The following is a 13331-nucleotide window of genomic DNA, read 5'->3' as shown; positions in this document are numbered from 1 at the left end:
TCTCACTGGCTTCCATCCTTGAGGTTACCTTAAGGTCCAATATGGCTGCTGGAGCTCCAGCCAGCACATGAGGGCAGCAGGAAAGAGAAAGAAGGAAAAGCAAAAGGACCCAAATGAAATCCAGGTCTTGTGAGCAGAAAGAATACATATAGAGCTGGCATCTTGCAGTCTCTCCTCATAAGAGATGACTTTCTGCCTCTCTTTCACCCATGAGGACAAGCAGCCCAGAGAAAGCTTGTCACTGGCGTTAGGCCATGCTGTCCCAGAGTCCAAGCTGCCCCTGCTCTGTCTGGTCCATTTCCCAAGGATGCAGGGAGGATTAACAGAGGTGATGACATGAAGTCCTTTGAACTTGAGGTCAGGGCATATTGAAAAGGTGCTGTTACCTCAAGTGTCCCCAGCAACTGCCAGGCAGGCGGGGAAGAAGCAGAGAAACTTAGCCATCTGTCCTGGGCTTGCACACTGTGGCATGCTCACTTCACACACCCACCATGTGCAGCACAGGTCTTGCACACGCCTAACAGGCAAGCACAGACACATCAACGTGGATTTACACATGCCCTGCAGCTGTGCCCGCCGGTGGAGCTGTTCAGCGTGACCATGTGTATCCACACAGCCAGAGATGTCTACAGTCAGGCTGCACACCTGTGTACACAGCCAGCAGAGGACGGTCCCCCTTCCCTCACTCTCCTCTGCCAGCCTAACTGCTAGAGGTCACCCTGGGAGCTTATGAGCAGTCAGTGGCCCAAGTCCTGCAGATATATGTGGCCATGTCCCTTGGCCATTGTGACTTCCTCCTGCCCTCCATCCTCCCCAGAACTGGCTCCTGGGCCCCTGTGGATCTTGCTGTTTTTATGCCTGCCAGTGGCTTTCCTATGTTTAGCTGGGCCAGACTTGAGAGTGGGCCCCATACCTGCCAGTGCTGGGATGGGCAGGTATAGTGGCCCTAGGGGAAGCACACTGGCCTCTCACCTGCAGGAGATTATGAAATTCAACCTTCCTACCTAGAGACAGCAGAGACTGCACTTAGCACAGACTCGGAATTGCCTGCACTCCTCACTGTCAGTGCCAGTGGCTGCCCCCAGTTTCACTCCTACCTTCTTCCCACACTCTCCAGCCAGCCATTCACTAACCCACTCTCCCTGTGGGGAGCACTGAGGCCAGGGTGGGCACTGGCTTTAGCACCAGGCCTGCCTGAGCTAGAACTCCTTGAGCTCTTAGGAGGAGCCAGTGGAGCCCAGGTTCTGGTATAGCGTCTATTGGCTCTGTCCTGGGGTTTCAGAGTGTGATGACTTTACAGCACCAGGAACCTCTCCTGCCCAGCTTCCAGCCTTTTTGCTGGACATGTGGGGCAGTGAGTTTGCTCACTGTTTGCAAAAAGCAGTCAGGGTTGGGTTGGGGAGGGATGTGACCTTGCTCTCCAGGTGGGGTCTGAAGGAAGGTCAGCTGTCCTGAGGTGCCACCCCTCCCTCCAGGCCATTGTCCTCTGCATTTTCTTCCTGGACCCTCATGCAGCCCACAAGGTAGCTCCTGATACCGTCCCCACTCTACAGGTAAGGAAACAGGCCAGTCCTAGATTGCAAGTGCCAGTGTTGTAGCTGGGATTTGAACCCTGCTGTCTTATTCCACAGCTCAGGTCCCTAGCGCTCAGAGGTAGAAGGTGGGGAGAGGGCTTGCTTTTAGCCAGGCAGCGGAACAAGTGCCCCATCCCAGCCCCAGGGCCTGACTCTGTGGTTTGTGACCTGTTGTGCCTTCTGAACCAGCTAGTGAGTAACACAAACCAGCTTCTGCTCCAGGCACGTCCCCTACATTAGCCACACGACTGAGCTACTCCCTGCCCTTTCTGCGCTACAAACTAGAGGTGTGAAGGAAAGGACCCCAAGGGTCCCCTTTTTTATTGCAATCCTTTTTTTTTTTTCAGGTACTGAGGTTTGAACTCAGGGTCTTGCACTTGCTAAGTAGGTGTTCTACCACTTGTTCAACCCCAGTTCTTATCACAATCTTCCACAAGAATAGAGAGCTGTTTTGCTGAATTGGGCTGGGGTTAGGAGCCCCCTTTGCTCCCCCGAGCCTCTTTGGGGGTTCCCAAGAGTAGTTGCAGTGCCTCTGCAAGGGAGAAAGGTGCTCTTGACTTCTGAAGCAAAGAAAGATAAGGGGAGAGGAGTTGGTGCATCTGCCTTGACTGGGGGCTGGGCCCTGACCCTGATGAGAAGAGAGCACTGCTCAAGTGACTCACAGCTCTGCCCCCACCAGTTCCCAGCCCCAGCTGACTGATGTTTCCCTGGAACAGGTGCATCTGTCAGCTGTGATCAGCCCACGTTCTAAAACGCCACAGAGCAGTCATTGACAGGGAGAGAACCAAGGGGAACTGCAGGCCCCAGACTTGGAGCAGTGGGGAGCTGAGCTGACAGGGACAGCTGAGGGGGGCCTGTCCTACATCTTAGCTGATCTACCTTGATCTACCTCAGTTCTGCCCACATGCCCTCCCTCAGGCTAGCCTGTGCCTTCCCCATGCTCAGTAAGGCAGAGCAGCTGCTGGACTTTGCTGGCTACATCTCCAGCTCTGCCTGTCATCCCTGCCTTCCCTACCTCCAGCACGTAGGCAGTGGGTGACCTCTGGGATAGATCTAAGTCCCCTAGCTGCAGGCGCAATGCCTGGGCCCAGCCTTTTTGCAAGATCCTCCTTCAGGATGGGTACTTAGGGCAGTGGCCCCTGGCACACCAGTTCTAGTCTTGACTCTGCTCTGATGACTTTGGGCAGGGCCTGCCCCTCTCTGGGCCCTGGTCCCTCCATCTGGGCCTGCTCATAGCCTCTGCCAGGGCCCTGTGGTGACCAGTGGGGGACTGAAAATGCCATGATGCAGCTCTTTCCTCTAGCCCCATGCACACTGGCCCGTCAAAGCCCACTGATGCTCACCATTTGGTACTGATGGGACCTGGCAGGAGAAGGTAGCTGGAGAGGGCTCATGGCTACACCCTGTCAGCTGTTATCCCTGGCTCTGTATCAGGCAGCTCTGGACTTGGCCCCAGCGCCTTTGCATATTAGCTGTGCATCCTCGGACAAGTTATTTAGCCCTCTGTGCTGTGGTCTCCTCCTTTTCCTGAGGGAAATATCACCCACCTTCTGGAATAAGATCCTTTAATAACTCACTCCACCTGGGCCCCTGCACATAGCAAGAGCTCCATAAATAGGAGGAATGTCAATGTCAGTTTCTGGTTGTTTTAACTACTTTTTTCTTTTTGGTGGTGGTACCGGGGTTTGAACTCAGGGCTTCATGTTTCCTAGGCAGGTGCTCTACCACTTGAACCACTCAGCCAGCAAAGAAAGAGGATTGACTTGAAGTCTTTCTTTTTTGGGAGGGCACAATACTGGGGTTTGAACTCAGGACCTCACACTTGCTAGGCTTGAGCCATTCCACCAACCCCTGGTTGTTGAGTAGAACCTGGGAAAGGCATCTCAACAGAGAATGACAGCAATGAGCCTCTGAGTTAATGGGGCACCCTCGTTGCCAGGGGTTTGGAGCCTGTGTCCTGAGTAAGTTGGCAGCCACTAGACACAGGGCCAGGACAGACCAGTTCTCTCTCGTCTGTTCCATTGCTGTGTGTGTGTGCAGTATACATGTGTGGCAGGATATGCACATGTGCATGTGTGCTGTATGTGTGTGCTTGCTTTTATGTGCATGTGACAAACTCAGCCCCCACCCACAAGATGAGCTACCTGGCCCACATCTGTCTGTGCCCAGAGGTGGGTGGAGAACTCAGGCTTCCCAAATCCTGGGGGCCTGCACAACAGAACACCCACCACTGCTGCCTGCCAACTGTCCCCTGTGATGGAAATAGAGTGAACAAGTGAGTGCTAAGTGCTGCACCAAAGCAGTCTCTGTGGACAGTGAGGATGAGGAACGGGTCAGCTCTATATCTAACATGCCTTGAATGTCCCCAGCTGGCCCAGGCCCTGGCCTCACGACAGCCCTCCTGGGAGGGAAGGGGGTTGAGAACTTGGAGTCCCTTTCCCACAACAAACAAAGCCTAGAATTTTCTAGAGTTATCTGGTGGGATAAGCACTCTAAACCTCACCTGCCCTTCCAAATCTACTGATGAGCTTTATAAAAATAGAGCAACCCAGGCCCTTCTGAATCAAGCAATGGGGCCCCCAGCCAGGCAAACCATGGGGGCCCCTCCCGAGGCAATTCTGATGGGACCCATCTGAGAGTAGCCAGCTGGACCTACCATGGGTTCCTGGGCCCCCAGCTAGGCCTTTCAGGGGACCCTGACTCGACCAGAAGGATGAACAGTGATCATCTGCAGGAGCTTTGTATTCGTCACCTCCCCTAACCTTCCCAAATCCAGGGAGGGTACATTACCATCCCCGTTTGCAGATGAGGAAACTGAGGCTCTGAACAGACAAGTACTTTATCCAGGGGTCACCTAGTGAGGACACGAGGGTCCAGGATTCAGGTCCCTATCTGGCTGACCACAGACCTCTTCCCACTGCACTCAGCTACCTGAAATAATGTCAGCAAGCCCCAAATCTCCCCACCTGCCCCCTAGCAAGGTGTGACCTCTGAACAGGTTCCTGATGGCTCTTAGGAAGCTGTTCATTGCTGTCTTGCACCCACAATGTCTGTAAACATTTGGCAAAGTTACAAGGTGTTTTGGGTAAGCATTTCCTAAGAGGACCTTACCTCTAGGAACCAGCCCAGATATTTTAATAGAGTCTTGCCAGAACTTTCCACAGCCTCCAGCCATGCACCCCACCCCCATCAAACTGCCACTTGCCCTGGAGCCACCTCTGCCAAGACTTCTCTGGGCTGCTCAGAGCCATGGTCTAAAGTAGTTAATCAGGGGTAGACTGTGGTAGACCCCAAAAGCCTGACTCCATCTTCTCACCAGATTGGCCTGTGCCCTTCAGGACATGTGTGGTCAGCAGGGGCAGCTGCCCTGTGGCCTTTCAGGGGATCTGTGGAGGGAGCCATGAGGTGGGATATCCAGGTCATAGGGATGACCTGGCCTCTCCCTAAGTGTGGTGAGAACTCAGGATGAGTGTCTTGGTGCAGTCTGGCTGGTGGGGTCAGGGATGGTAGAAGTATAGGACATAGTTCTGCTCCCTGATCTTTGTGGGGACAAGTTTTTCAGTAATTAGGGTGCTATCCCAGCCCCTCTGTCACTGCCCACATCAAAAACAGATCCTAAATGCCTCACACACTAACAGTTCCATTGCCTCTACCTGGCTCAGCCCTCCTTCCTCTCCTAAATATAGGCACACACACCCCCAGATGGTCTCCTGCCTCATTGTCCCCAACTCATTCTCTGTACTCTATCAGGCCACCTTTCTACAACAGTTCTGAGTGACTCCTAACTGGGACTTGGGGATAAGAGAGAAGCTGGGTGCAAGGTGTTCCCTGAAGGAAGAAGTCACCAAACCATCCAGCTGGCAGGTCTGAGAGCCATCTAGAATAGGGCTGATTAATGCAAAGCACAGATGTCATTTAAAATGTCCCTGCAGGTACATTAAAGAGAGTAACATTTTAAAAGTGAAATTATTTATAATAATTTTTAATTGTTGAGTTATCAAATTTTGTTTTAACCCAATGTAAATATTATCTTTTCAACAAGTAATCAATATAAAAATTATTAATGAGCCATTTTGCATTCTAGAGAGGAAATATTTGAAACCCAAAGTGTTTGCACAGCTGGCACATCTCAGTTTGGACTAGCCACATGCCAACTGCTCAGTAGCCACATGTGGTGAACAGCCACCATGTGGGGCAGCTTAGACATGAATGGGTCAGCTGGGAAGAGAAACAAGATTTCTAAGCTGTTTGTCCTCTCCTATAATAGTCCATTTTCCACTATTGTAACAAAATATTCAGACAGGCTACTTTACAAAGAAAAGAGGTTAATTTAGCTCACAGTTTTGGATACTGGAAGTCCAAACAGCATGGTGCAAGCTCTGGTGCACCCTTTGGTGGCATCACCTGTGGCCTCTTTCTCTCTCCTTCTAAGGCCACTAGGACTCACTCATGGGGACTTCTCCCTACTGACCTAATCTAATCTAATCACCCCCAGAGCTTCTACCCCTAAATATCACACTATGCTACTAACAATAGCATAAGACATAAGGCTTTAGAGATTAAGCTGCTGCATGAATTTGGGGATAAATCATATTCAAACCACAACATCTGCCTTCCCCTGTTGCCTCAATCTATGCTATTGCTTATTCTATCTTTAACTCACATTTGAATGGTTTTTTTAGTGCTAGGGATGGAACTCAGAGCCTCATGCATGCTAGGCAAGTGCTCTAACCCTGAGCCACATACCCAGGCCTCACTTTTTTTTTGTTTGTTTGTTTTGTTTTTTGCAGTACTGGGGCTTGAACTCAGAGAATTCAACTTGAGCCACTCCACCAGCCCTATTTTTGTAAAGGGTTTTGCGAGATAGGGTCTCGCAGAACTATTTGCCCAGCTGGCTTTGAACCACAATCCTCCTGATCTCTGCCTCTTGAGTAGTTAGGATTGCAGGTGTGAGCCACTGGTGCACATTTTAAATTTTAATACATTCCTTTAAAAGGCAATATTTCCTTCAGTACTATACATGGAAAGCCTGTAGTAGTTGCTGAGAGGAAAGGTAACAGTACTGGCAAGGAAACAAAGCAGTGTTAAACTCTCGCCTGCCATATGTCACATGCCCGGGCTGGAAGGCAAGACCACACCCTCTCTGCACAGAGGCAGTTACCTGGAGCTGGACAGGCTCTAAGTCCTCTCCTGCACCCGTACCGTGTAGGAGCACTGCCTTGGAGCCAGAGACCTCAGGCCCACCCTCGCCCTGACATACCTGATGCTGAATAAGCTGGGGTTGCTCCTGTGTAGTTTGGGAATTCTGGGGCCTAGGTAAGAGGGTGGGAGGAAGAACCTGTCCCAGGACTAGGTTTCAGTGGGTGATTTGGGTAATTTTGAGGAACTTTGAAAGGTTGGTGTGAGCGTGAAATAAGAAAATCTTTCGTAGCGCCTAACTGCACCAGCGCACAGTAGGTGCAGCACCCTACCATGAGTGTCCTTTCTGTCTCTCCCTCCCCGACCCCCATAGGCCAAGGGACCTGGAAGGAAGCTGAGACATATCCCTGGCCTCCTGGGCCAAGCAGATGCTGTGTCTCAGCTTTGGGATGACATGCAGAGGATGGCCCGCCACTGCTTCTGCTGCCCAGCCCTGGGCCCATGGTGGTGGTGGCTTTGTCACCCTTCACTAGCCTCATTAGGCAAGAGCAGGGAAGCAAAGTTCTCTGGTGAACTAGGGAGAGCACAGGGCCTTTTGTGCAGTCATTCGTGAATATTTACTGAGGGTCTTAGGTGTATTTGTGGGGCTTTTTCTTTTTAAAATCTTCTTTGTATTTTAATACTCTTTTTTGTGTGTATGAGAATATTTTTAAATTGAATAAAAACCTTTATGGTTTGGTGCTCAGGATTGAGCCTAGGGCCTCATACACAGAAAGCACATACTCTGCCACTGAGCTACACCCCCAATCCTTTTTTGAAATTTTTATTGAGCTAAGTGTAGTAAGAAATAACACAGATCCCAGGTCCACTTTGCCCAATGGTAGCATCTTTCAAGCTAGTGTAGTTCTGTATTACACCTGCGATATGGGCAGTGAGACAGCCCCCCATCTTATTTGGCTTCCCCGGGTTTCACATGCATGTGTGTGTGTGCATGTGCACACATGTGGGTGGGTGTGTATAGTGCCCTATGATTTTGTCAAATGTGTATCCATCACCACAATCAAGATACAAAACACTTCCATTCCACAAAGATCCCTTTTATAGCCAAACTTCCCTCTGTCTGCCTCTCCCCCTGTCCTTAAACCCTGGCTTTCAAATCTGTCCTCTATTTTCAAAGTGTTGTCATCTCAAAATGTTATATAAATAGAATCACACAGCATGTGACCTTTTGGGACTGACCTTTTCATTCAGCAAGATTCTCTAAAGATTCATCCAGGTTGTGACGTGTTAAGTTCATTTCTTCCCATGGTTGACAATTTTACAGAAGGATGGAGCGTACTTTGGTTAACTGTTTATGCACTAAAGGACATCTGGATGTTTCAGCTTGTTCGCATGAATGTGCACATTCATGTATAATTTTTTTTGTTCAAACATGAATTTTTCACCTCCCTGGGACAAATCCCCAAGAGTGCAGTTGCTGGGTTGTATGGTGGCTGCATGTTTAGTTTGCTAAGAACCTGACAAGCTGTTCTCCAGAGTGGCTAAAGCATTCCACACTCCCGCCAGCAAGGTGGGAATGGTCTAGCTTTACATCCTCACCGGCATTTGATGTTGTCACTCTTTTTTGTTTCAGCTGCTCAGATGGGTACTAGTGATTCCCATGGTGGTTTTCATTGCACTTCTCTGGTGGCTAATGGCAGTGGATACCCTTTCAGGTGCTGATTTGCTATCTGTATGTCCCCTTTGGTGAGATGTCTGTGAATGTGTTTTGCTCACTTTCTTACTGCGTGGCTTTTTCTTTTGCTGTGGAGTTTGGGGAGTGGGAGTCTCTTGGGTGCCAAGATCTGTGATGGGAAGAGCAGTTAACACACATAATCTCACAGAGCTAACTAATGGTCTGGGGGGGGATGGAGAAAATGCACTGGAGAGCAGAATGATGGGCTAGGTTCAAAAAGGACATGTGACATGAAGAGTTACAGCAGATGCTGAGATAGGCGTACATGGGGGTGACCTTGATGTGGGGGAGAGCTCCCAGTGCCTGATTCCTTGAGCATCCAGGGGGACAAGTGTCCAGTGCAGGGAGCAGCAGGTGCCCAGGTGATGATGTAGAAGTAAGCTGGGCATGTGAGGAGCACAGTGAGGTAGGGGTGGGCACATGACATAGGGTTTGATTTGAAATGTGACAGGAAGCCACAACCAAAGGAGGGAGGGGATTTAATTTATGTTTGCATCTCCTCACTGCCCCAGTGCTCCTCAACTCTGTTGCCTTCCAGCACAGAAGCCCCACAGAGTGAGGGGACAATGGAGTCACCTCTTGGGGGGTCCCTCCCCTCAGCGCCTGAGAGCCTCACAGTCAGGATGAGGGCGCCCAGAGTGGCTATTTAACATTCCCTGACAGCTCCATCAGACCCTCTCCCAGACAGACATGTGTCAAATATTCATGAGGATGACCCGCAGTCACCCCTCTCTTCCCGCCCTTCCCCATAGTCTGATGGGCCCAGTTCATAGGTCTTGCTCCTCTGTGCTATTATGTGGAGAGGCTGTTCCCCCCTGCTTCTCTTTGGAGACCACCACTATCTCAAGAAGGGAGAAGATCACAGACCCTGCCTTGAGAGGCTCACAGGTGGCATCTCAGCCCCTCAGCCAGGTGGAAGAATCCAACCCAGGTGTCCCAACACCACCCTACACTGAGAAAAAGACTTTGGGGCCCCTTAGTTGTAGAAGGTACCAGGACACCCATAAATAGTTACTTTTGGAAGACTCTTGACAAGGTTCGGGGACTTGGGGACACCCCTTCCCCCAGAAACTTCTGAGACCTATCCAAGGACCTGGCCCTAGAAACAGCCACTTCGGAAGCCTGTGACCAAGACCACCGAACTTTGGATCACACATTCAGTGTGGTCCTGGCATGTCCCAAAATTTCTCAGGGGCTTAATAACATCTGTAAAATAGGGTGGGTCTCCGGCTTCCTTGTGGGCCTCATCCACAGTCTCCCCAGGCAGATAGAATCACTATCAGGTGGAAGCCAGGGACACCCACCCACAGGGTCTCTCCCACACCAGCCAGGGCCTGAGGCTGTGAGACAGAAACCCCAGGTATAACCTAGGACCTCACACAGCAGCCCCTCCAGCCAGTACCGGTGCTGGGGTCTGGGACTTGCATCAAATAGCTACTGCCAGCAGCCCTGAGGGTCAGACCCACTCCCTTTCTTATCCTCACCCTGTGCATGGAGGCTTCAGTAAGGAATTCATGAAATAATGAAGCACCAGATGCCTGTCTTGCCCCTGCCCCCTCCTTGACCCAAATACAGACTTTATTCATTGAGGCCATTTCTCTCCTCAGTAAGACCATTAATGATGGAGAAGGTGCCTCTTTGACCCAGGCAGGGCACGTGCAAGTGTGTGCACACGTGCATGGACACATGTTTGTGTATGAAGTGTGTGCGCACGGTATATATGTGTAGGGTGCTTCTCTCAGCACCCCTGGCCCCACTCTCCACCCTTTCTGCCCATCAGGGTAGCCTGTCCTACCCTTGCTGCAGCTTGGGGCACCACTGATGTCCCTCACTGCTGGATGAACCTTGGAGAAAGGGAGGAATGTGGGGATGCTACTGAGGATGTGAACTGGGGAGGTGGGGTGACAATGGTGAGCTGGGGACTTGGCAGCAGGGACCTAACTGAAGAAGCCTGAAAGCAGGATAAGGTGTTGGGACACCACTCTGCCTACGGCACCACTGCACCAAACACTGGCCAGGAAGAAGACTGGCTGCCTTGTCCCAAACCTAACTGGGGCCATGAGCCAATGAAGTCCCTGGAGTCTTCTGCCCTCACTGGAGCCTGTAGGATGCAGCAGACCCTCCCCAGTTAGGGGGGGTCTTCAGGTCTCTTGTCCATGTGCAGGCACTTTCTGCAGAGGGCATGAAGAAAGAGCATGAAGTCTAGCTACTTGCTTTCCCTCTTCCCTTACAGCCAGACAGCAGTGTGTGGCCAGGGCTTTGACTTTGAACCTGAGCCAGTGACTCCACAGAGATGGCCCTGCAGCAGGGCATGGGGCCAGTGGTGGTCTCAGGCACAGCACCCCTGGGACAGGGCTCAGAAGTGGCAGTGTGCCCTCTTCTGGCCTCTTCTGACTGTGCTGCCTGGTTTTTTACCCCTCACCTTGGCTTTTTGTCCCTTCTGGAAGGGGGGAGCTGGGACTGGCCTGGGCTCCCTGTGGGTTGTTCTCTTCTCATTAAAATCCTTGTGGATCAGTCTCTGGCCATTCACCTGAGAGCCCGACTGGTACAGGGTGGCCTTGGAGGGCGGTGTCTGCAGAGTCCACCAATTCACCTCTGACTGTTAGTTACTCTGAACTAAATGCTTTTCAGCAGTGTATAAATACAGCACATGTGAAATGACCCTGGAAAGACATCCATAACCCAACACCCAGTGGCCCTTGGGCTGGCCAACCAGCCTGACCACTCAGAATGGTCCCCTTGGGGTATTTTTCCCCTTGCTGCTGGACCTCAGGCAACTTCCACGGATTGGATGGGTCTGGGGACTGCCTGGAGACTGTGACCTAATTGCCCAGGCCATTATCTGCGTCACTGCTCCCAAGCAGGAGGCAGGGCACAAAGGAGCAAAGAAAGCTGTCGGCCTGTGCCAGGTGTGGGCTTTAATGAGCAAGTCTGAGTTCACTTCTGGTCTTCCCCACGGCCCTCCCTCCTTTGAGGGCCCCATCCAATACCAGAGTCAGGGTGCAGAGTAGAAGAGACCTTTGGAGGGCTGGCAAGGTGGCCAGTACAGGGGAAGCAGAAGGTCATGGAGGCCACAGAGTCTTGGAGTTTTCCAGCCAGGAGTGGGCTGTAATTCTGGCAGGTGAGCCCCTACTGGGGCTGACCTCACCTAGGAGGTCAGGTTGCCAGGGACAATTTGGAGGTTCCCTGTAAGCAAGGGCCCAGGGATGATCCAACTGTCTTTGCTACAGGAAGCCATGAAGGCATCAGATGGCAGCCTCCTGGGAGACCCTGGGCAGACACCTCTGAGCAAGAAGGAGGGCATCAAGTGGCAGAAACCACGGCTCACCCGCCAGGCCCTGATGCAGTGCTGCTTGGTCAAGTGGATCCTGTCTAGTGCCGCTCCACAGGGCTCAGGTAGGGCCTGGTAGCTGGGGGTGAGGGCACAGGTAGGGGATCTACTGTGAGCTCTGGCTTTCTGAGGTTGCAGAGGACACCCTGTGACCCCAGCTGGGCCACGCTGTTAGAGATGTGTCTCCTTCCATCCACACCCCTCTCCTCAGTGAGTGCCTGTTCCACCCAGAGCCCAGAGCTCTAGTTGGTGGTGGGAAAAGAGAGCCAGGCTACAGTCTGAGGGGCCAGCCTCCTCCTTCCTAGAGCTCACATGCTCAGTCACGGTGTGGGGGTCAGGGGGGGGACAGGATCAGCCCATGAATCCTTTCTAATTCCTCTGTAAAAAGGAGATCCTGTGCCCACATACCTGGCACAATTGAAGATGGGCAGTGATATGTGCTAGGCCTGAGGGTGAGGAAGCCCTGTCCCTGCCTCTTCCTGGGTCCTGCTCAGTGTACCCACAGGCTGGTGCTGGCATTCTGAGGTGCTCCTAAGGGGACTGGCAGCAATGGCTATTGTGCTTGCTGTTAGCCATATTTGGCATTTGCCGAGCATGACTGAGCAGGAGATGTAGAAATAGCTTCATGCAGCCCTCACAATTTCACACACACATGCACACATGCTTCATACTCACACCTGTGCACACGTGCCTGTGAATACAGAAGCATGCATACTCACCGTGCTCACATGGGCACATCTCCCATACTAGCATATCACACACAGTCGAACAATCCTGGGCACACACACCATATACACTCATGATCACACAAAAGGCGTGCATGAGAGTCCACCAGTGACTAAGAAATAGGTGTACACTTGCCCTTGAGAGCTGCATCTTTTTTATTGTCTTGGACACTTTAGCTGTGTGATTTTCAGGGGTCTCAGTCTCCTTGTCTGGAGAATGGGAACAGTCAGGGTCCCAGCCTCCCAGGCTTGATGGGAGGGGCTAGGCAGGCAGAAGGCAGAGTGACTGGCAGCACTCCCCAGTGGCCCATGTGTGTGCCACTGGGACACACATGAGGGAACAAGGATGCCATGTGCCACACACCATCCTTTACCTGCAAACCCCATTCTAGGTTTCTTCCAGCATTATTCCAGCCCACAAGAGCCTTGGCCCATTTGTACTACTCTGTCACCTTTGGTTGACATTTGTCGGCAAACCTTTCCCACAGAAGTGTTTGCATACATGAGTACATGTGGGGGACCCTGTGAGCCCCCGGTTTCTCTGGAGGGGGGAGGAGGATAGGGCTTGTAGGTAGCAGGAACTTGACCAGCACATCTTCACAGTGCTGTGAGTTCTGCAGCAAGATGAAAATATTTTCCATCAGAGGGGAGTCATGGGGTTTGGTGTGGCCTCCCTGCATCTCAGGCACATAGGCTCACTTTTTAACTGGCACAGATTTGTTCCCCTCAAAACTCAGAGTCATTTCTGCCCTCCATCTCTCTGAGTTTTCTTTGTGGCAGTGAGTGTTTGAGGAGGTGTTAGAGAAGAGCCCTTCTTTTCCTCCTGT

The 13331-nt window shown here is 51.7% G+C and overlaps 1 protein-coding gene across 3 annotated transcripts in view; it reads left to right on the top strand.

Annotated features, from left to right (window-relative positions):
• Positions 1-13331, top strand: part of Kcnip3 (potassium voltage-gated channel interacting protein 3) — a 75228-nt gene that overhangs the window by 994 nt on the left and 60903 nt on the right. Inside the window, exons 1-2 of one of the 3 annotated variants that reach the window (XM_074050229.1) lie at positions 11420-11569; positions 11679-11844. The exons of 1 other annotated variant lie outside the window; for it this stretch is intronic. In XM_074050229.1, coding sequence (XP_073906330.1) covers positions 11685-11844 — 160 coding nt within the window. In that variant the 5' untranslated portion in view covers positions 11420-11569; positions 11679-11684. Of the gene's footprint in view, positions 1-11419; positions 11570-11678; positions 11845-13331 lie in introns of those variants that run through there. One more of the 3 variants, XM_020185111.2, reaches the window with a different exon arrangement.

The sequence above is a fragment of the Castor canadensis genome, chromosome 12 (genome assembly GCF_047511655.1).
Source record: "Castor canadensis chromosome 12, mCasCan1.hap1v2, whole genome shotgun sequence".
Lineage (NCBI taxonomy): Eukaryota > Metazoa > Chordata > Mammalia > Rodentia > Castoridae > Castor > Castor canadensis.
This window is presented reverse-complemented; position numbering and strand designations above follow the sequence as displayed.